At 41.7% G+C, this 23,354-nt stretch overlaps 1 protein-coding gene across 2 annotated transcripts in view; it reads left to right on the top strand.

The window, feature by feature from the left end:
- LOC106596915 (netrin-G1) overlaps positions 1-20,564 on the top strand; it is a 224,165-nt gene extending 203,601 nt beyond the window's left edge. For both annotated transcript variants that reach the window (XM_045714453.1, XM_045714452.1), the window contains exon 7: positions 18,765-20,564. In XM_045714453.1, the coding sequence (XP_045570409.1) occupies positions 18,765-19,036 (272 nt within the window). In that variant the 3' untranslated portion in view covers positions 19,037-20,564. The remainder of the gene's footprint in view (positions 1-18,764) is intronic.
- Positions 20,565-23,354: the final 2,790 nt, after the last annotated feature.

Consider the following 23,354-nt stretch of genomic DNA (forward strand, 5'->3'; position numbering starts at 1 on the left):
AAGGAAAAAACAATTGAATCTGTTTTAGAATCATTGGTAGTGTAGTGAAAAAAAAAGTGAAACTGAGCTGAATTCCATCTGGACTTCCAAGCTAGGGGGTATGGGCTTGGGAGGTTAACTTTGGCATGTTGTATGATTTGGGTTTAAAGTTGGGTAATGTGTTAAGTCTTCTTCCACTTCAATAAAACTTAAGCATGACAAAAGAAGGCTGGATGTGATTTTATTTACACTTGCATGTTTATTTTCACACAAAGGTCTACCCAAGCCCCCACCAGAATAGTCCCCAAAAGCACCAGAAAACCACTGCTACCAAGAAGCAAAAGACTAAAATGACAGTGAGGACGACCCTTCACAATGTAACCCAACCCCTTATTCTCATCTTGAGCGACGTATTTGGAAAGGTATTATACCAAGAATTGCCATGTTGTTGTCCAATATTTTACTGCAGAGAATCTTGAGCCTTCATGATCCAGGGATAGGTCATCATGTGGGAAACCGAGGTCTCCTTCAGCCTCTTCAGAGGAGAGATCTCCTTCACCAAAGCCCTGCAAAGAGTCAGACCCTTTTTCTATGCCGGAAGCAATTATGACATTTGTCTTGAAACCATTTTTATATTTTTAATGAAATTAGGCTGTTTTTATATTTGGAAGTGAACAAATGTAAAACTACTTTGTTTGAGAATTTCCAAAAAGAATCCTGACCTTTTTTAAAGGACAGTTGCCCGAGTCCAGTTGAGAACGTCAACCTGAACGAGACGGAGGAAGAGTTACTAAAGATGGAAGAGTAGCTTAAACGCAATGATATTCAAAAATACATGGTGAGAAATTAAGTGTTTCATTGAGTTGAATGACATTATATTGCCATGTTGTACTGGATGTGTAATGCATTAGTGTCCTTTTTGTAAAATTACAGATATCTCAAAGCTTGGGAGAAAGACATCCTGGACCGGGTGAAGAGAGCAATGCACCGGTAAACTTATCATATTTTTTTCACTTTTTAAATTAGTCAGTGATGTGTTGCTTGTAAAGTACATATTTAGTGTTCTATGCAGAACCCTGACAAACGGCCTCGTGTTCCATACAGAACCCTGACAAATGGCCTCGTGTTCCATACAGAACCCTGACTAACGGCCTCGTGTTCTATGCAGAACCATGATGAACGGCCTCGTGTTCTATGCAGAACCATGATGAACGGCCTCGTGTTCTATGCAGAACCATGATGAACGGCCTCGTGTTCTATGCAGAACCATGATGAACGGCCTCGTGTTCTATGCAGAACCATGATGAACGGCCTCGTGTTCTATGCAGAACCATGATGAACGGCCTCGTGTCAACCATGACTATGAAGGGAAGCAAAGGGAATAGGGCCTTTGACTCCACCCGTAAGTAAAAGTCAGTCCAAATTATGATATTTGACATGTGAATACCTTCTCTAGATAATATTTGTTTTCCCCTTTTACAGCAGGTGTGAGTCTTGGCGAATCAAAGGCTAGAGGCAGAAATTCTACAGGCGACGTCAACCTGCCTGAAATGTGCTCCTGACTGCAAGGGGGGCAGTGGGAGGGCCGATGAGCAAGTGGATAAAAGAGGTCTTAAGAAGTTAAAAGCATCAAATCCTGTTCAAACACTACCCTTTTTTGGATTATTGTATGTCTAATTTGTGGTTCCAGAAGCCTATGCCAGAAATGCGTTTTTTGGCTTTTTTTATTTGAAAAATTGGCTTGTACATCTATTTTGTGGTGGAATACATTTTAATTTTCTGTTTTTACATGGACCATGGTTTACACAATGCTGTTTGACGTTACTGCTGTCATTGAATGACAAAAGCCAATAGTAATCAAACCAAATTGTATTTGTCACATGGTTTGCAGATGTGAATGTTGTGAAATGCTTGTGCTTCTAGTTCCGACAGTGCAGTAATATCTAACAAGTAATCTAACAACTACCTAATACACACATCTAAAGGGGTGAATGAGAATATGTACATGTAAGTATATGGCCGATCGGCATAGGCAAGGTGCAATAGATGGTATAAAATACAGTATATACATAGGATATGAGTAATGTAAGATATGTAAACATTATTAAAGTGGCATTATTTAGAGTGCATTGTATAAAGTGACTAGTGATCCATTTATTAAAGTGCCCAGTGATTGGGTCTCAATGTAGGCATCAGCCTCTCTGATTTAGTGATTGCTGTTTAGCAGTCTGATGGCATTGAAATAGAAGCTGTTTTGAAGTATTTGTGTTTTGTAGTATTGACCCTAAGTCTGGAAGATGCATTTTGACCATGTGTAGAATTGTATTCTACATATCAGGGTGTTGTATGCAATGTCAGAAAGGTCCTAGTTGATACAGTTTGTTTTCCTGATCTTATCTCAGGCTCTTATCCTTTAATGGAAAGAAGGCTATATCACAAAATGGCAACTACTTCTAAAAAAACTACTCAACACACTTCATGAATTGCTAATAATCCCTATTGAGTTCATGGTGTGTTTTGGTCAAATAAGATGTCAATGTGTTCTGAACTTCAACCAATGTGTTCTCAACCTCTCGCCAATATTTAAATGTAGTTTATTATTAGTCGAGAGTAGTTTTCAAACTTGATAGTGCCAAAATTATAAATAATTGTTGGCTGTCTTTTTGAGTCGGTGAAAAAAAAAAGGTTGAAATCTCATTTACCAACGTCTCAACCAAATATTATAGAAATGTCCACTTTGAAATGACGTGGTGTGCCAAGTGGGTCTTACTGCCATGCAGTTAGCTCATATAGACCAGTCATAACTCATGGGGTTCTAGATTCTGCTCACTAACTACAGTAATGACATAATGGAATTATAGGAGGCTGCTGAACTACTTTCTGCTGCAGCCTGACTTCCCGGTACAATGTATTGATCAGGTGTAGTTGAAGCAACACTCAGTTTCACTGCATGGGTGCAGTTAGCAAGATGGAGTGTCTGAAAACTGTCTCCATTTGAAATATGTATACAGTGCCTTGCAAAAGTATTCACCCCCCTTGGCATTTTTCCAATTTTGTAGCCTTACAACCTGGAATTAAAATTGATTTTTGGGGCGGTTCTATCATTTGATTTACACAACATGCCTACCACTTTGAAGATGCAAAATATTGTTTATTGTGAAACAAACAAGAAATAAGGCAAAAAAACAGAGCTTGAGCGTGCATAACTATTCACCCCTCAAGAGTCAATACTTTGTAGAGACACCTTTTGCAGCAATTACAGCTGCAAGTCTCTTGGGGTGTGTCTCTATAAGCTTGGCACATCTAGCCACTGGGATTTTGTCCCATTCTTCAAGGCAAAACTGCTCCAGCTCCTTCAAGTTGGATGGATTCCGCTGGTGTACAGCAATCTGTGAGTCATACCACAGATGCTCAATTGGATTGAGGTCTGGGCTTTGACTAGGCCATTCCAAGACATTTAAATGTTTCCCCTTAAACCACTCGAGTGTTGCTTTAGCAGTATGCTTAGGGTCATTGTCCTGCTGGAAGGTGAATCTCCGTCCCAGTCTCATCTCTGGAAGACTGAAACAGGTTTCCCTCAAGAATTTCCCTGTATTTAGCGGCATCCATCATTCCTTCAATTCTGACCAGTTTCCCAGTCCCTGCCGATGGAAAAACATCCCCACAGCATGATGCTGTCACCACCATGCTTCACTGTTGGGATGATGTTCTCGGGGTGATGAGAGGTGTTGGGTTTGCACCAGACATAGCGTTTTCCTTGATGGCCAAAAAGCTCAATCTGACCAGAGTACCTTCTTCCATTTGTTTGGGGAGTCTCCCGCATGCCTTTTGGCGAACACCAAACGTGTTTGCTTATTGTTTTCTTTAACCTCTTACATCTAGACGTTCCGCTAGCGGAACACCTGCTCCAATATCCAATGATAGGCGTGGCGCGAATTACAAATTCCTCAAAAATACAAAAACTTCAATTTTTCAAACATATGACTATTTCACAGCATTTTAAAGACAAGACTCTCCTTTATCTAACCACACTGTCCGATTTCAAAAAGGCTTTACAGCGAAAGCAAAACATTAGATTATGTCAGCAGAGTACCAAGCCAGAAATAATCAGACACCCATTTTTCAAGCTAGCATATAATGTCACAAAAAACAAAACCACAGCTAAATGCAGCACTAACCTTTGATGATCTTCATCAGATGACAACCCTAGGACATTATGTTATACAATGCATGCATGTTTTGTTCAATCAAGTTCATATTTGTATCAAAAACCAGCTTTTTACATTAGCATGTGACGTTCAGAACTAGCATACCCCCCGCAAACATCCGGTGAATTTACTAAATTACTCACGATAAACGTTCACAAAAAACATAACAATTATTTTAAGAATTATAGATACAGAACTCCTCTATGCACTCGATATGTCCGATTTTAAAATAGCTTTTCGGTGAAAGCACATTTTGCAATATTCTCAGTAGATAGCCCAGCCATCACGGCTAGCCATTTAGACACCGACCAAGTTTAGCCCTGATCAAACTCCGATTTACTATTACAAAAGTTTCATTACCTTTGTTGTCTTCGTCAGAATGCACTCCCAGGACTGCTGCTTCATTAACAAATGTTGGTTTGGTCCAAAATAATCCATCGTTATATCCGAATAGCGGCGTTTTGTTCGTGCCTTCCAGACACTATCCGAAATGGTAAAGAAGGGTCGTGCGCATGGCGCAAATCGTGACAAAAAAATTCTAAATATTCCATTACCGTACTTCGAAGCATGTCAACCGCTGTTTAAAATCAATTTTTATGCCATTTTTCTCGTAGAAAAGTGATAATATTCCGACCGGGAATCTCCTTTTCGGCAAACAGAGGAAAAAATCACAAAGACGGGGGCGGCCAGGTCACGCGCCTAAGCCCAGAGTCCCTTGATCAGCCACTTGAGAAAGGCGATAATGTGTTTCAGCCTGGGGCTGGGATGACGACATTCAGGTTTTTCCCGGGCTCTGAGCGCCTATGGACGACGTAGGAAGTGTCACGTTAGAGCAGAGATCCTTAGTAAAAGATAGAGATGGCAAAGAAGTTCCAGAAATGGTCAGACAGGCCACTTCCTGTAAAGGAATCTCTCAGGTTTTGACCTGCCATTTGAGTTCTGTTATACTCACAGACACCATTCAAACAGTTTTAGAAACTTTAGGGTGTTTTCTATCCATATATAATAAGTATATGCATATTCTAGTTACTGGGTAGGATTAGTAACCAGATTAAATCGGGTACGTTTTTTATCCAGCCGTGAAAATACTGCCCCCCTAGCGGTTAAGCAATGGCTTTCATTTGGCCACTCTTTCTTAAAGCCCAGCTATGGACAGATACTCCAATCTCCGCTGTGGAGCTTTGCAGCTCCTTCAGGGTTATCTTTGGTCTCATTGTTGCCTCTCTGATTAATGCCCTCTTTGGCTGGTCTGTGAGTTTTGGTGGGTGGCCATCTCTTGGCAGATTTGTTGTGGTGGCATATTCTTTCAATTTTTTTATAATGGATTTAAGGGTGCTCCGTGGGATGTTCAAAGTTTCTGATATTTTTTTGTAACCCAACCCTGATCGGTACTCTACAACTTTGCCTCTGACCTGTTTGGAGAGCTCCTTGGTCTTCATAGTGCTGCTTGCTTGGTGGTGCCCCTTGCTTAATGATGTTGCAGACTCTGGGGCCTTTCAGAACAGGTGTGTGTGTGTATATATCATGTGACATTTAGATTTTACACCGGTGGAATTTATTTAACAAATGATGTGACTTCTGCTGGTTGCACCAGATCTTATTTAGGGGCTTCATAGCAAAGGGGGTGAATACATATGCACGCACCGCTTTTCTGTATGGTCCATTACATGAAATCCAAATAAAAATCTATTTAAATTACAGGTTGTAATGCAACAAAATAGGAAAAACACCAATGGGGTGAATACTTTTGCAAGGCACTGTAGTTGCATTGATCCATTCAATACATGTATGATGCAATCATGTTACTGCCATAGGTTAAACATATCAGAAAAATAACACTGTAGGGTTGTGGTGGCAAAATACTGGAAGGAGGTTTTTTTTTCCCCACAATAACTTGGATTCCCTTTCATAAAGAAATCCATATCTTCAGAGTGTCTTCATCCATGCTATGTCATCAGTCATTTCTACAGCATTAACTCTCTCACTCATAGTCATGTTGGACATGAGGCCGTTCGTGTTCCATAGTGTTCTGGAATATTGATTTGTCTCTCCATTCCATATACCATTGCAGGGTGCCATATCTCTCACTCTTACATTATCATAGAACATCGATATTTCATCGTTTGGAGAAAAGGGAAGCTTAGAAATGCCCGAACATGTGTTTACCAATAAAACTGACTGAAAAAGTCTCTATTAAAAAAATACAAGTAAATGGAATTTCTGCACGACATTGAGATACAGTACCAGTCAAAAGTTTTGACACACCTACTCATTCCAGGGTTTTTCTTTATTTTTACTATTTTCTACATTGTAGAATAATAGTGTAGACATCAACTATGAAATAACACATATGGAATCATGTAGTAACCAAAAAAGTATTTTATATTTGAGATTCTTCAAAGTAGCCACCCTTTGCCTTGATGACAGCTTGGCATTCTCTCAACCAGCTTCATGAGGAATGATTTTCCAACAGTCTTGAAGGAGTTTCCACATATGCTGAGCACTTGTTGGCAGCTTTTCCTTCACTGCGGTCCAACTCATCCCAAACCATCTCAATTGGGTTGAGGTTGTGTGATTTGTGGAGGCCAGGTCATCTGATGCATTCACTCTGCTTGGTCAAATATCCCTTAGACAGCCTGGAAGTGTGTTGGGTCATTGTCCTGTTGAAAAACAAACAATAGTCCCACTAACGGCAAACCAGATGGGATGGCGTATCACTGCAGAATGCTTAATGACTTTAAAGTAATGGACTGTCATTTCCCTTTGCTTATTTGAGCTGTTCTTGCCATAATATCTATTTTAACTAGGCAAGTCAGTAAAGAACAAATGCTTATTTACAATGACAGCCAACTGGGGAACAATGGGTTAACTGCCTTGCTCAGGGGAAGAACAATAGATTTTTACCCTGTCAGCTCAGGGATTCAATCCAGCAACCATTCAGTTACTGGTCCAACACTCTAACCACTAGGCTACCTGCTGTTTTACCAAGTAGGGCTATCTTCTGTATACCACCCCTAACTTGTCACAACACAACTGATTGTCTAAAAATGCATGAAGAAGGAAAGAAATTCCACAAATTAACTTTTAAAGCACACCTGTTCATTGAAATACATTCCAGGTGACTACCTCATGAAGCTGTTGCATGAAATGTTACTGATCCGTCAGTACATGAAAGTGGTACTGATCCGTCGGTACATGAAAGAGGTACTGATACGTCGGTACATGAAAGTGGTACTGATCCGTCAGTACATGAAAGTGGTACTGCCGTGCAGCACCATGGCCCATAGATAGATGTGTCATAACAGTTACACCTTAGGACAGATCCATCTTAACAGTCATCCTGCAGGGAATGTCACACCTTCTGAAAAATGGTGTGATGCTGCACATATGTCTCAGAGCAACTCAGCGCAGTGTGTGTGTGTGTGTGTGTGTGTGTGTGTGTGTGTGTGTGTGTGTGTGTGTGTGTGTGTGTGTGTGTGTGTGTGTGTGTGTGTGTGTGTGTGTGTGTGTGTGTGTGTCCAAGTCCAAACAACTCTACGATTGGGTGATGTTGGTCCTTGGCCAGGGTTTAAACCTCAGGGTTTTCTCACCTGTCAAGGTCTACACGAGCGCCAATGATATTTCTATTGGACAAGGTGATATTTCTATTGGGAAAGAGGGATACCTAGTCAGTTGTAAAATTGAATGCCTTCAACTGAAATGTGTCTTCTGCATTTAACCCAACCCCTCTGAATCAGAGAGGTGCGGGGGGCTGCCTTAATCAACATCCACGTCTTCAGCACCCGGGGGACAGTGGATTCGCTCTCTCTCTGTCGCGCTCGCTCTCTCTCTCTGTCTCTCTTTGTCTCTCAACCCCTCCGACTCTTCCTAAGCCCAGTTAATCAGGCCTACAGTTGCTGGGGGAAAAAGACAATAGTCCTGGGGTCTTCTGGAGGACGTGGAGCAGATGTATAATTCACAGAACCACTGTCAACAAAGTAAACTCTGTACAGTCTACAGATTAGAGACATTTTGAATCTGAGGCAGAAAGTTGGTCTGCTGCTGAAGCATACATTCAACACTCCCGTTAATTCAACACAATAGGACGTATTAGCTACACACTGAGAATCGTCCAGAATACGTCAACTTCTTCATGTTGAATGGGGTTATGCCTTAGACATCCTTCAAAATACATACTGTATATTTAGAGAAATATTGTGCAAGCTTCAAACACTAATATGTCCCTTGAAATTCGACCGTTGAAATTCGACCAACCCTTCAAACAATGTAGAAAATGTCTGTGAGTAAAGTTGAGGGATATTATGAGTGCTACATCACTGAAATGTCCCCTGGAATTTCAACATTCTTATTCCAGTCATTTCATGTCCTTTGGTGTGTTGTTTGAGCATAGCCGTGGGAGGCAGGGGTGCTGAAGATGCTGCAGCACCCTGTGTAAAAATATATATATTTATCTATAGTGCATTAGGGAATAAATCTCTCTCTCTCAGTCTCTGTCTCGCATATGACAGAGAGATACCGAGAGAGAGAGAGATGTTTTCCCTAGTGTACTACTTTTGACCAGCGCCCTACGTTGCTTGTACACTTACAGTGCAATAAATAGGGAATAGTGTTCCATTTGGACCTCAGTCGTGCATTTCTGTTGTTTAGAGTGTCTTCTCATGCCTGAGACAGATCTATTTTTTACAAAGAACCATAAATAAGATTCATCCTTATGCAGAAATGGAAATGCATCCATGTGCAGATTATGGGCGCTGATGCTGCCTGGTCTGTGAATCGCAAAGCACATGCGTCTCAAATGGCATTTTTTGGGGGGCGTATCAGTCGGTATTTGCGCACACAACCTGGTCCAGGGCATTATGTTAGTGCATTAGTATCGTAGTGGTCGAAGTTGGGAGAGTTAGCTGGCTAGCTATGTCTTCAGGATGAATGTTATTATTGTAATTTGTTGATACAATGTTAATGCCAAAATTACTACAACCGAGCAATCACTATTGTTTGGGCTTTAGCTGTCACCTTGTTACATTGGCAACACTAGCTAGCTAGCTAGCACTACTAGCAAAAATACTGATAACTAACCACTGTTGTTTGTGCTTTAGCTGTCACCTTGATACATTGGCTACACTTGCTAGCTAGTACTATTAGCAAAGATACTGATAACTAATCACTGTTTATGCTATAGCTGTCACCTTGATAAATTTGCTACACTAGCTCGCTAGCTAGCTAGCACTACCAGGAAAGATAGTGATAACTAATCACTGTTGTTTGTGCTTTAGCTTTCACTTTGATAAATTGGCTACACTAGCTAGCTAGCTAAGATACTGATAACTAACCACTGTTTGTGCTTTATTTGTCACCTTGATACATTGGCTACACTGGCTAGCCATTACTACTAGCAAAGATACTTTCATCTGTGCTTCTAGTTAGCGCTATGTAAATTGTAGAATCATGCCACAATTGGAGTAGATAATGCTAAACAAGGGTAGAATGTTATAGAAATGAAACAAAAGACAATTTATTAGTTAATTTGACCCCCCAAAAAAGTAAAGATCAGTTGAAATCGTACTGTGGATGTATTTGAATTCAGAATTGAATTGGGGGCATACTTACAGTATGTGCATTGTACAACGTAATGTATGGATTGTGCACCAGTGAAATGGCGGTATCAGCCTACTCAGTGACACCCACAGAACTGTGTAGAGTTTACACAAATATTAGCGTCATAGCTAATACGGACAAAAGTCAGAATATTAAGGTGACAGTCAAAGTCCTGCAATAATGCTAAGATGCTAATATTTGTGTAAACGCTACACAGTTGTGTTCTGTTTTATTTTATTTTATTTAGACTTTATTTAACCAGGTAGGCTAGTTGAGAACAACTTCTCATTTACAACTGCGACCTGGCCAAGATAAAGCAAAGCAGTTCGACACATTCAACAACACAGAGTTACACATGGAATAAACAAACACAGTCAATAATACAGTAGAAAAAGACTATATACAGTGTGTGAAAATGAGGTAAGATAAGGGAGGTAAGGTGGGTGTCACTAGGCAGGTGTTATGTGTAATGGAAACGGCAGATATAGGAGACATTTTCAAAAGATCGACAACATTTCTATCCATTCGATGAGTGGGCTTTTTCTTTTGTCAAACGTTCTTTAATGTGACAAATTATGATGGAAACAGTGTTTTTTGAATAAATTATGATTGCTGAATTCTTTTGAAGGCATGCGGGGAACGGGATGTCATCACGTAACTATAAGCTCCACTCCACATTTAATTCTAAATGCTTACTGTAGTGTATTAGCAACACCTAGTGGTGCAAAACCACAGGGGCACTATGAGGCACGTGAGGCACGGCTGTAGGCTATTCTTGGGTATGCGGTTGGTTGGGTTAGGGACCGGGAATAAAGTACAGCTCAATGATTCCTGTGAGTCTCAGTCAAGTCAATACATTACAACTGGCGACAAGAACAAGGAAATAAAAATAAACATTATCCACTCAAGAAGCTGGGTGAGTGCAGGAAAAGGGAAATTGTAAAGGGACTCTTCATGAAAACCTAGCCTAGCCGTTCAGCTAACACAGCTGATTAGCAAAGAAGTGCGCTAGCTAGCAAAATAAGCTAAGAATAATAGCTCTGACCTTACCTTCTCTCCCGCCGTTCGACGTGCATTCAGACCCAGCCAGTGTTGGTTTACGATGGACAAAATTGATTAATAGTTTCAAACTGTTCATCACTGCTTCAGGAGTCAAAGATGCAGCACGAAAACAAGCTCTTTTATTGCACTTGGGAGGTTGGGATGTGCAGGATATATTCACCACATTAGACGACACGGGGAAAGACAAGGACTATGAGATCAAATAGACAAAGCTAAACGAGTACTTCACTCCACAAAAAAAAAAACATTCCTTACAAGAGACATTTGTTTAGGCCGAACGAGCGTAGGGTGGACATGTGTTTAGGCAAGCCGAACGAGCGTAGGGTGGACATGTGTTTAGGCAAGCCGAACGAGCGCAGGGTGGACGTGTTTAGGCAAGCCGAACGAGCGCAGGGTGGACATGTTTGTGAGCAGACTGAAGCAGTTGGCTGCAACGTGTGATTATGGAGATTTCAAAGACGATTTCATATGGGACCAAGTGATTGAGTCACTCAGATGTATTGCGCAATTGGCTTCTGTGCGAGAGGGACCTCTCTCACCACTCTAATGGATATGGTAAGAGCAATGGAGGCTGTTGACTAGCAGGCGGACAGAATGGAAAGTCTGAATGCCAATGCGATTCAACAGGGGAAAAGTGAATAAACACAGATTGGGGAAAAAAAAGGGAAAAAGGACCAGCTAATGACATCATCAAATGCTTCAGATGTGGTCAGGAGGGCCATATCGGACGGCCATGTTCTATCAAACAAGGTAAACGATGCAAAAAATGTGGCAAAGATAAACGTTTCTCCAAAATGTGCAGGGCAAAGACAAAACTGAATGGAAATGAAGTCACATACACACCTGCTACAGTTTATAACATGATACAACAGACAATGACGATGATGAACATGTGTTCACACTTCCCAGCAGTACTGATGACGCTGAAATACAGTTATTAGTCAATGGCCAGCCATGTAACATGTTAATTGACTCTGGGGCTAGATGTGATATTGTTGGCACAGCAGCATTCAGTCATTTGCAGACCAAACGCAATGTGCAATTAAAACCAACATCCAAGAGACTTTACCCATATGGTTCAACACAACCATTAGCAGTTGAGGGCCTGGTCACTGCCAACATTACAGCAGTTAGTAGTTCTGAGACAGTCACGGCAGAAATTTTAGTTGTGAAAGATGAACAGCATCTGTTGCTCTTGACATTTTGCACATATGCCAAAGGCGCACGTAAACTCAGTCCAAGCTGATGATAAAAATACGTTCAAAGCTGCACCACAGAAGGAATAAAAATACTGTTTCACAGGGCTGGGAAAACTGAGACTTCTTGTTAGGAATTATGGTACAGTAGATGAGACTGTCACACCTGTTGCACAGCCAGTACACAGAATACCATTCCGTGTCAAGAAGCTAGTTGAAGAGAAGACGAACGAGCTAGAGGACGCGGATGTTATTGAGAACGAGCTAGAGGACACGTTATTGAGAATGAGCTAGAGGACACGTTATTGAGAATGAGCTAGAGGACACAGATGTTATTGAGAATGAGCTAGAGGACACAGATGTTATTGAGAACGAGCTAGAGGACGCGGATGTTATTTAGAACGAGCTAGAGGACGCGGATGTTATTGAGAACGAGCTAGAGGACGCGGATGTTATTGAGAACGAGCTAGAGGACGCGGATGTTATTGAGAACGAGCTAGAGGACACGGATGTTATTGAGAACGAGCTAGAGGACGCGGATGTTATTTAGAACGAGCTAGAGGACGCAGATGTTATTGAGAACGGGCTAGAGGACGCGGATGTTATTTAGAACGAGCTAGAGGACGCGGATGTTATTGAGAACGAGCTAGAGGACGCGGATGTTATTAAGAACGAGCTAGAGGACGCGGATGTTATTGAGAACGAGCTAGAGGACGCGGATGTTATTGAGAACGAGCTAGAGGACGCGGATGTTATTGAGAACGAGCTAGAGGACGCGGATGTTATTGAGAACGAGCTAGAGGACGCGGATGTTATTGAGAACGAGCTAGAGGACGCGGATGTTATTGAGAACAGATTCAAGGTTGTATACAAGCCTGGGCTTCAGAATGTAGCCGACTCACTGTCACGGTTTACTCTGAACCCTCCGGCGTTTCTACACAACCGGGACGACCACATCTACTGCGTAGCTAAACATGCAGTGCCATGTGCATTCACACCACCAGAGCTGGAAGAAATGTCAGCAAAAGACCCAGTTTCCAGATAATCTACGAACAAGCATCAGACATGCTGACTGGAGCACATGCGATGCTGCATACCGACGTGTTCAAGAATAACTCTCTATTATTGGACAGATAGTTCTACGAGGCAACCGCATTATCATGCCATGAGCAGCTCAGAAACTGACTTTGATGTTAGCACACGAAGGGCATTAGGGGATAGTAAAAACAAAACTGAGACTGCAGTGGTGGTGGAGTAGGAGCCTGAGGGCACACAGTGTGTTGTGAAATCTGTGAATGTATGGTAATGTTTTTAAAATTGTATAAATTGTATAAACTGCCTTTTGCTGGATCCATAATAAATACAAATACACAAAAGTGTGACGGGTCAAACACTGATAAAGAGGTTGCACTGCTGGTGAAGTCTTGTTTGAACGTGTCAAGTCAATGGTCCCAATAGTCAGAACAGAGCTACCAGCTGAACCATGGCAAATCCTAGCCATTGACATGTGTGGGCCGTTTCTAACAGGTGAACACCTCCTCGTAACAACAGACTACTACTCAAGATGGGTTGATGTGAGTATCCTAAACCGCATCACCACCGTCAGTATAATCACAAGCCTGAGAGAGACGTTCACAGTCCATGGGTATCCTGAGTCCTGTGGCTCAGTTGGTAGAGCATGGTGTTTGCAACGCCAGGGTTGTGGGTTTGATTCCCACGGGGGGCCAGTACAAAAACAAAAAACAAAAAAAACATTAAAAAAAAAAGAATGCATGAAATTAAAATGAAAGGTATGTATTCACTACTGTAAGTCGCACTGGATAAGAGCGTCTGCTAAATGACTAAAATGTAAATGTAAAAATGATAACGGTGCTCCTCTCACCGTTAGTGTTTTCCGAGCATACTGTAGGTGGAGGAAAACAGGTTCCAACACTGCTGCATCACTCCATACTAGCCTCAGGCCAATGGCGAAGTTGAAAGACAGAACGGGACGCTTGGCAAAGCAAACTCGCACTGCCCAATCAGAACAGGATGCTTGGCAAAGCAATCCATTGCCCAATCAGAACAGGATGCTCGTCAAAGCAATCCACTGCCCAATCAGAACAGGATGCTTGGCAAAGCAATCCATTGCCCAATCAGAACAGGACGCTCGTCAAAGCAATCCACTGCCCAATCAGAAGGGAAGGATTGACTCACAAAACTCCAGATGTTTCTCATGGCCTACAGGAGTACGCCACACTCAGTCACAGGCCGCAGTCCAGCTAAACGGTTGTTCAACCGCCAAAATCAGAACCAAACTGCCAGAGCTGTCAGCCGACATGCAGCCAGGAACTGAGCCACACGACAACGCCGTTCGGCTTGCTGAATGCTGAAAGGAAGGGGAAGAACCGACAGAGCACGGACAGATCGAGGAGAGTAACTGAAAGCTTCAATCCAACAAGGTGACATGGTTCTGCTACAGAAACCAAAGCAGAACAGGTTGTCAACTACCTCAGAGCCATACGCCGTCGTAGATAGGAACGGGAACATGAGACATGTTTCTTTTGTGAAACTGTGGATACAACCACAGTCAGAAAAATGGACTACAAGTGACAGAGACACTGAACGGGCAGAGCCTGACACACTGCCTAGACAAGTGCCTGCACCTGACAAGGCCATTCAGCCACAGCCTCGACCCCAAAGACTCAGAAAACAAAGCTGTGTTAGATAGACTTGTTGCCATAACGGAGCAGAATCATCTCCGGCACAGTGTCAATGGCAGGGCAGTCTACCCCTAGCCGTCACAGAAAAGTTATTGGCAAGAGTTCTTGTCAAATAAATATTGTAAACAAAAGAGTTCCAGCAAAGTAGCCAGCGTTATGGTTTGATGGTATTAAGGGTTCCAGTAATGTAACCAGTGTTATTGTTTGGTAGTCAAAGTAAGCACTGTTATTGTTTGTAGTTCAATGTAACCAGTGTTATGGTTTGGTAGTTCAATGTAACCAGTGTTATTGTTTGGTAGTTCAATGTAACCAGTGTTATGGTTTGGTAGTTCAATGTAACCAGTGTTATTGTTTGTAGTTCAATGTAACCAGTGTTATTGTTTGGTAGTTCAATGTAACCAGTGTTATTGTTTGTAGTTCAATGTAACCAGTGTTATTGTGTCACGATCGTCGTAATGATTGGACCAAGGCGCAGCGTGAGTAACGTTCCACATCTTTATTATAACGTGAAACTTCAGCAAAATACAAAAACAATAAATGATCAAACGAAAGGTGAAGACAGTGACGTACAAATAGGCACCTACACAAAAACAAGATCCCACAAAACACAGTGAGGAAATTGCTGCCTAAATATGATCCCCAATCAGAGACAACGCTAAACAGCTGCCTCTGATTGGGAACCATACCAAGCACACCAACATAGAAATAAACAACATAGAACACCCCCCGTCACGCCCTGACCTACTATACCATAGAGAACCAAGGGCTCTCTGTGGTCAGGGCGTGACATATTGTTTGGTAGTTCAATGTAACCAGTGTTATTGTTTGGTAGTTCAATGTAACCAGTGTTATTGTTTGGTAGTTCAATGCAACCAGTGTTATTGTTTGGTAGTTCAATGCAACCAGTGTTATTGTTTGGTAGTTCAATGTAACCAGTGTTATTGTTTGGTAGTTCAATGTAACCAGTGTTATTGTTTGGTAGTTCAATGTAACCAGTGTTATTGTTTGGTAGTTCAACGCAACCAGTGTTATTGTTTGGTAGTTCAATGTAACCAGTGTTATTGTTGGTAGTTCAATGTAACCAGTGTTATTGTTTGGTAGTTCAATGTAACCAGTGTTATTGTTTGGTAGTTCAATGTAACCAGTGTTATTGTTTGGTAGTTCAATGTAACCAGTGTTATTGTTGGTAGTTCAATGTAACCAGTGTTATTGTTTGTAGTTCAATGTAACCAGTGTTATTGTTTGGTAGTTCAATGTAACCAGTGTTATTGTTTGGTAGTTCAATGTAACCAGTGTTATTGTTTGTAGTTCAATGTAACCAGTGTTATTGTTTGGTAGTTCAATGTAACCAGTGTTATGGTTTGGTAGTTCAATGTAACCAGTGTTATTGTTTGGTAGTTCAATGTAACCAGTGTTATTGTTGGTAGTTCAATGTAACCAGTGTTATTGTTTTGTAGTTCAATGTAACCAGTGTTATTGTGTCACGATCGTCGTAATGATTGGACCAAGGCGCAGCGTGAGTAACGTTCCACATCTTTATTATAACGTGAAACTTCAGCAAAATACAAAAACAATAAATGATCAAACGAAAGGTGAAGACAGTGACGTACAAATAGGCACCTACACAAAAACAAGATCCCACAAAACACAGTGAGGAAATTGCTGCCTAAATATGATCCCCAATCAGAGACAACGCTAAACAGCTGCCTCTGATTGGGAACCATACCAAGCACACCAACATAGAAATAAACAACATAGAACACCCCCCGTCACGCCCTGACCTACTATACCATAGAGAACCAAGGGCTCTCTGTGGTCAGGGCGTGACATATTGTTTGGTAGTTCAATGTAACCAGTGTTATTGTTTGTAGTTCAATGTAACCAGTGTTATTGTTTGTAGTTCAATGTAACCAGTGTTATTGTTTGTAGTTCAATGTAACCAGTGTTATTGTTGGTAGTTCAATGTAACCAGTGTTATTGTTGGTAGTTCAATGTAACCAGTGTTATTGTTTGGTAGTTCAACGCAACCAGTGTTATTGTTTGTAGTTCAATGTAACCAGTGTTATTGTTTGGTAGTTCAATGTAACCAGTGTTATTGTTGGTAGTTCAATGTAACCAGTGTTATTGTTTGGTAGTTCAATGTAACCAGTGTTATTGTTTGGTAGTTCAATGTAACCAGTGTTATTGTTTGGTAGTTCAATGTAACCAGTGTTATTGTTTGGTAGTTCAATGTAACCAGTGTTATTGTTTGGTAGTTCAATGTAACCAGTGTTATTGTTTTGTAGTTCAATGTAACCAGTGTTGTGTTATGGTTGGTAGTTCAATGTAACCAGTGTTATGGTTGGTAGTTCAATGTAACCAGTGTTATGGTTGGTAGTTCAATGTAACCAGTGTTATTGTTTGTAGTTCAATGTAACCAGTGTTATGGTTGGTAGTTCAATGTAACCAGTGTTATGGTTGGTCGTTCAATGTAACCAGTGTTGTGCTATGGTTGGTAGTTCAATGTAATCAGTGATATGGTTGGTAGTTTAAAGAAAGTACAAATAAACATTACAGTATGTTGTTGTTGGAAAAAGATTTAGATGCTGTATACGTGAGATACCTTATTTTGAGTACTAGATAATGTTTTGTTACATTATAATGCATAGATTTGCAGTTTGAAGATGTGTTACCATAATGGTTAGTTAAACATCTAAGAAGAGGGATGTAGTGTATTAGCAAAACCCTAGGGGCACTATGAGGCACGTGAGGCACGGCTGTAGGCTATTCTTGGGTATGTGGTTGGTTGGGTTAGGGACCGGGAATAAAGTACAGCTCAATGATTCCCGTGAGTATGAGGCAAGTCAATACATTACAACTACTGCTTGTAAAATACATTTTTTCAACTATAAATATAATGTTGCTTTTACAGGACAAGGATTGTCCTGAATTGCTTCGCCTTGCTTTTCTGGTTGGCTGGTTGCAAGTTTCACTGTACAATTATTTCAAATATACAGGAGTGTAAGTTTCACCATGGCACGGACCGTGGCGATATGCTGGCACATGAGAATTATTAGAATATGGCAAATATTAGTCAATTGTATTCTATGCATGCTGGCTTTTACAGGCTACCCGTCACATGAATCAGATACGTGGGAGGGCAAACAGGCTGTCACCAGTTTATTTGCCTAAATGGGTAATGGAAACACTTCAACCACTACATTTCTATTCAACACTAGGGTTTTTGTGAGGGAAAAAAAAGCATAATAGAGCCTGATAGGTGAGAGCCAATCACGTGGAGAGACCGATAGGTGGGCACCAATCACATGGAGAGCCTGATAGGTGAGAGCCAATCACGTGGAGAGATCGATAGGTGGGATCCAATCACATGGAGAGCCTGATAGGAGGCGGGTAGATAAGAGAATGTTCATCCATGCCCTGTGTGCCCTCACCAGACTATTCACTCTGGTGTGTGTGTGTGTGTCTGTGTCTGTGTGTCTGTGTGTGTGTGTGTGTCTGTCTGTCTTTCTTTCGACCACAGGAAGCCCGATTCAATTCTCTCTCCCCCACTGAGGGGATGAGTCACTGCACAATACTCTGGATTTCCCCAGATCACTCATGATTATTTATCCCATGACTACCGCTGCAGCTGTGGGGTATTGGTTACTTTTTTTTCAGGGTTATTTTCTCTAAAGTACACTTGCAAGGTCCTTCTATGGTCACAGTCATAAACAATCACTCACACACTCGGAGTCGCAATTTGAAAGGGAAAGTGAGTGGATGTCTCAACACTCACATATTTTCTCTTTTCCTTAACTACTTTCCTTAGTGTACATTGCATTTGACTGCAGCTGGTTTCACCACATCTCCAGTCATGTCAGATCTAATAAGAGAAGGATGTCTTTTGAAAATATTAAGACTCGACCATGGTAATGTCTCTCTGTCATCGAATAAACTGTTAATAATCTCTATCTCTCTCCTCCTCTTCCCCACTCCTCTCTCAATATCTCTCTCTCTCTCTCTCTCTCTCTCTCTCTCCACAGCTCATGTGTGTGACAACGCCATGCTTCTCTGTCAGAACGGGGGAACGTGCCACCACCACCACCAGCGGTGCCACTGTGCTACAGGTTTCACTGGCATCCTTTGTGAGAGAGAACGATGCCAGGGTCCTGGGCCCTGTGAGGAGTACCCAACGTCTGGGCAACCATGCCTCCACCACCCCCTCCTCTTCCACTACCTCTACCCTCTCCTCCTGGGCCCCCCAGGTCTGCTCCTCACCCTACTACTCCCCCTGGTGGTGATAAGGGTCTGCTGACAATCGCTGTATTCATTACAATTGGCCAGGGAACTTGGAACTTGGAAAGATCTACTTGGCCTTATTGCATTTTTTGACAGGACAGGAGAAAGACATCTCTAAACACATGTCTTTGGGGATATCTTGGGACAGCAGAACATCTTGGGGAAAGGAAAAGGAACTGTAGCACCTAAAGTACCTAGATGGGACCATCCAGAGACACCGACCGAGATACAATGTGTCAAAAGCCACCATGACTGAGATGAGGTAGAAGTGCAAGTGTTTGCTGATAAACTAGATGATTAACGAAGATATGCTTTTGGTCAGAGACAGACAGACAGACAGACAGACAGACAGACAGACAGACAGACAGACAGACAGACAGACAGACAGACAGACAGACAGACAGACAGACAGACAGACAGACAGACAGACAGGAAAAAAAACCATCTGTTTTACAGTACAATCTATAATCGTTAATCGCACAATGAATGCGTCTCAAATGGCACCCTATACCCTATATAGTGCACTACTTTTGGCCAGGGCCCATGAGGAATAGGCTGCCATTTATGAAGACAACAATGTGTGACCTAGAAACACTGTTAGAAATATTGTCATTCATTGGGGATAAACTGATCATCTTCACAGATGTTATCCCACTTCATGTGGATCATTGGGGACAGACTCATCATCTTCACAGATGTTATCCCACTTCATGTGGATCATTGGGGACAGACTCATCATCTTCACAGATGTTATCCCACTTCATGTGGATCATTGGGGACAGACTCATCATCTTCACAGATGTTATCCCACTTTATGTGGATCAACCAAACACCATGACATTGTACAAAACAAACAAGGAATAATCGTTTGAACTCTGGATCTGTTGTCTGACTACAAAGTGGATGAGGAGATGAGGAGATGTCCATTATTTTGCTCCCTTCCCTTTTTCCTCCCTCCTTGTTACCTTCCCTTACTTACTTCCCTCAAATATATTCCACCTACTTGTGCTTTGGTAACTCTAGTGATTTTTGTTGGCTGCTGAAAAAGGCAATTTTGACAAAATGCTGCACACGTGTTACGATCCAAGCCAGTCCCTTGACTACCGGTCGACTGAGAAGAATATTTCTCTTGTTCTTTTTTGTCGGAGGAGGCTTCGTAGTCATGGTAACGCTTGTTGAGCTCACATGTATTGGATAAAAGTATGTATCATATTGTATTGTAGCTGTATTAAATTTTTGTACAAAACAAAAGATATTTTCGTGACTTTAAGTATATGAAAAAGATGTCTTACTTTTAGTTTTTATATAATTTCCTGCCGGCATGGGGTGGCAGGGCAACTCCTGAGGATGTCTATGACTCATATATACATGTTTTGACCTGCTGACACCTCAATGAATCTCTTTGAAAAACACACTGAAATACAATATACTTACAAAAAAGAGAAATCCAGTGTTTTTGTTATTGCTTTAGAGAAGAACAGATCATCCAAGATCTCTTAGAGCAGGGCTGCCCAACCCTCTTCCTGGAGATCTACTGTCCTGTAGGTTTTCAGTCCAACCCTCTTCCTGGAGATCTACCATCCTGTAGGTTTTCAGCCCAACCCTCTTCCTGGAGATCTACCGTCCTGTAGGTTTTCAGTCCAACCCTCTTCCTGGAGATCTACCATCCTGTAGGTTTTCAGTCCAACCCTCTTCCTGGAGATCTACCGTCCTGTAGGTTTACAGTCCAACCCTCTTCCTGGAGATCTACCATCCTGTAGGTTTTCAGTCCAACCCTCTTCCTGGAGATCTACTGTCCTGTAGGTTTACAGTCCAACCCTCTTCCTGGAGATCTACTGTCCTGTAGGTTTTCAGTCCAACCCTCTTCCTGGAGATCTACTGTCCTGTAGGTTTTCAGTCCGACCCTCTTCCTGGAGATCTACTGTCCTGTAGGTTTTCAGTCCAACCCTCTTCCTGGAGATCTACTGTCCTGTAGGTTTTCAGTCTAACCCTCTTCCTGGAGATCTAATGTCCTGTAGGTTTTCAGTCCAACCCTAATTTAACATATCTGATTCAGCTAGTTAAGCAGCTAATAAGTAGAATCAGGTGTGTTAATAAATTGGGGTTGGACTGAAAACCCACAGGACAGTAGAACTCCAGGAAGAGGCTTGGAAAGTCCTGTCATCTTATGAGTGTACAGCTGTCCACATTTGATTTGACTGTCTGACCTGTCGATTACTGAATCGACACGTGACCCAATCACACTAGGGACCTTTATCTGGAGAGCGTGTGTTCTTTTCTCCACTGTCAGCAATTATACGCACATAGCTAAACTCAGGCCACTCTGTAATTGTCCCTTACAACATTCATGATGCAGCAGTACTCTACTGCCGATCTCATATTTAAAATCCATACGTCGCTAGCTCAGAATAAGCATGGCAGTACTGTAGGCTGTCCAGCTGAGAATGGTAATCAGATGAGAATGAATCAAATGAGGAAGGGGTTTCGCTAAGCTCACCTCTGTCCTTCTGAGTTTTACTCTGTGTGTCCCAAATGGCACCTATTCCCTATGTAGTGCACTACTATAGACCAGAGCCCTATTCCCTATATAGTGCGCTACTATAGACCAGAGCCCTATTCCCTATATAGTGCACTACTTTAGAACAGAGCCCTATTCCCTATATAGTGCACTACTATAGACCAGAGCCCTATTCCCTATATAGTGGCACTACTATAGACCAGAGCCCTATTCCCTATATAATGGCACTACTATAGACCAGAGCCCTATTCCCTATGTAGTGGTACTACTATAGACCAGAGCCCTATTCCCTATATAGTGTACTGCTATAGACCAGAGCCCTATTCCCTATATAGTGTACTGCTATAGACCAGAGCCCTATTCCCTATATTATGCACTTTCGAAGGAAATCCGGTGCGATCTGGAATGCAATTCTGTGAAATCATTAGAGGGGAGTCACTCCTGCATTATAGTATAACTTATTTTGAACGAAAGCCACAAATAAGTGAGTCACTCAGCTTCATGCTGACAAATACTCTATAGATTTATAATGCAAAATAGCCTTCTAAATAGGCCAAGCCTTAACATAGAAATTAAATCATTTCAATTGTAACTTTGCCACTGGTTAAGGACTAAAGTTTTTAATTGAAAAATAATGAAGCAATTTTTTTTAATGTAACTAGGCAAGAACAATGCTGGGTTAACTGCCTTGTTCAGGGGCAGAATGACAGATTTGTACTTAGTCAGCTCGGGGATTTGAACTTGCAACCTTTCAGTAACTAGGCCAACGCTCTAACCACTTGGCTATGCTGCCACCCCAATCTTGTAATAGGTAAGGATTTATATAATCAATAGAAAGAAAAATCTACAGTTTGTTCATCAACATCTTTATGTTTTTGTTAATAAATGATGAAAAAACACTTTCAAGATTCAGATGTCTATTTCAACTACATTTTAGTTACACCCCCCCCCTCCCCCCCAGCTTCACAAACACTAGTCAAACTTTGCTGAGATGATCCATGTATTTGTTGCATTGTCGTATCGTCAGTTTTCAAAATGTCTTGATGCCATATGAACACATTGATACACCGTGATCCATTGACAGCTAAAGCAATGAGCTCATAGCCTACTGGGCCAATGCAGCAGTAGTCCTATAACTTCAATTGTTCTTTCACACCGAGGATTGGTGATTAGGTGGGAGATTGCTGGAAAGAATTTTCAAATAGCTTACTGTGAGAAAATGTCGTTTTATATATATTATTAAACACAATCGATGTAAAACAATACATAATAAATGTATAGCAGGCCAGGTACTTCCATGCCTGCTCACTCCCTTAACATTATCAGGACAGAGAAACCAGACACATTCTCATTGCTAACATGTAGTGCTGTTATAAGGGCACAGGGTGAGACCCAGATGGTTCCAGTCTCTGATATTTATTAGTATCCAAGGAGCAGGCAAGAGAATGGTCGTGGACAGGCAAAAGATCATAACAAGGTCAGAGTCCAGGAGGTACAGAGTGGCAGGCAGGCTCGAGGTCAGGGCAGGCAGTATGGTCAGGCAGGCGGGTTCAGAGTCAAGGTAGGCAATGGTCAAAACCGGGAGGACTAGCAACAACAACAAAAAAAAACGAAGAAAAAGAACAAGCAATCGCACAGAGTAACACGATGGTTGACTTGACAAAACCAGAAGAACTGACACAGAAAACACAAGTATAAATGCAGAGGGGATAATGGGGAAGATGGCTGACACCTGGAGGGGGTGGAGACAAGCACAAGGACAGGTGAAACAGATCAGGGTCTGACAGCTGTGGCAATCAGGACATTTTGTTAGCCG

The sequence above is a fragment of the Salmo salar genome, chromosome ssa03, assembly GCF_905237065.1.
Source record: "Salmo salar chromosome ssa03, Ssal_v3.1, whole genome shotgun sequence".
NCBI lineage: Eukaryota > Metazoa > Chordata > Actinopteri > Salmoniformes > Salmonidae > Salmo > Salmo salar.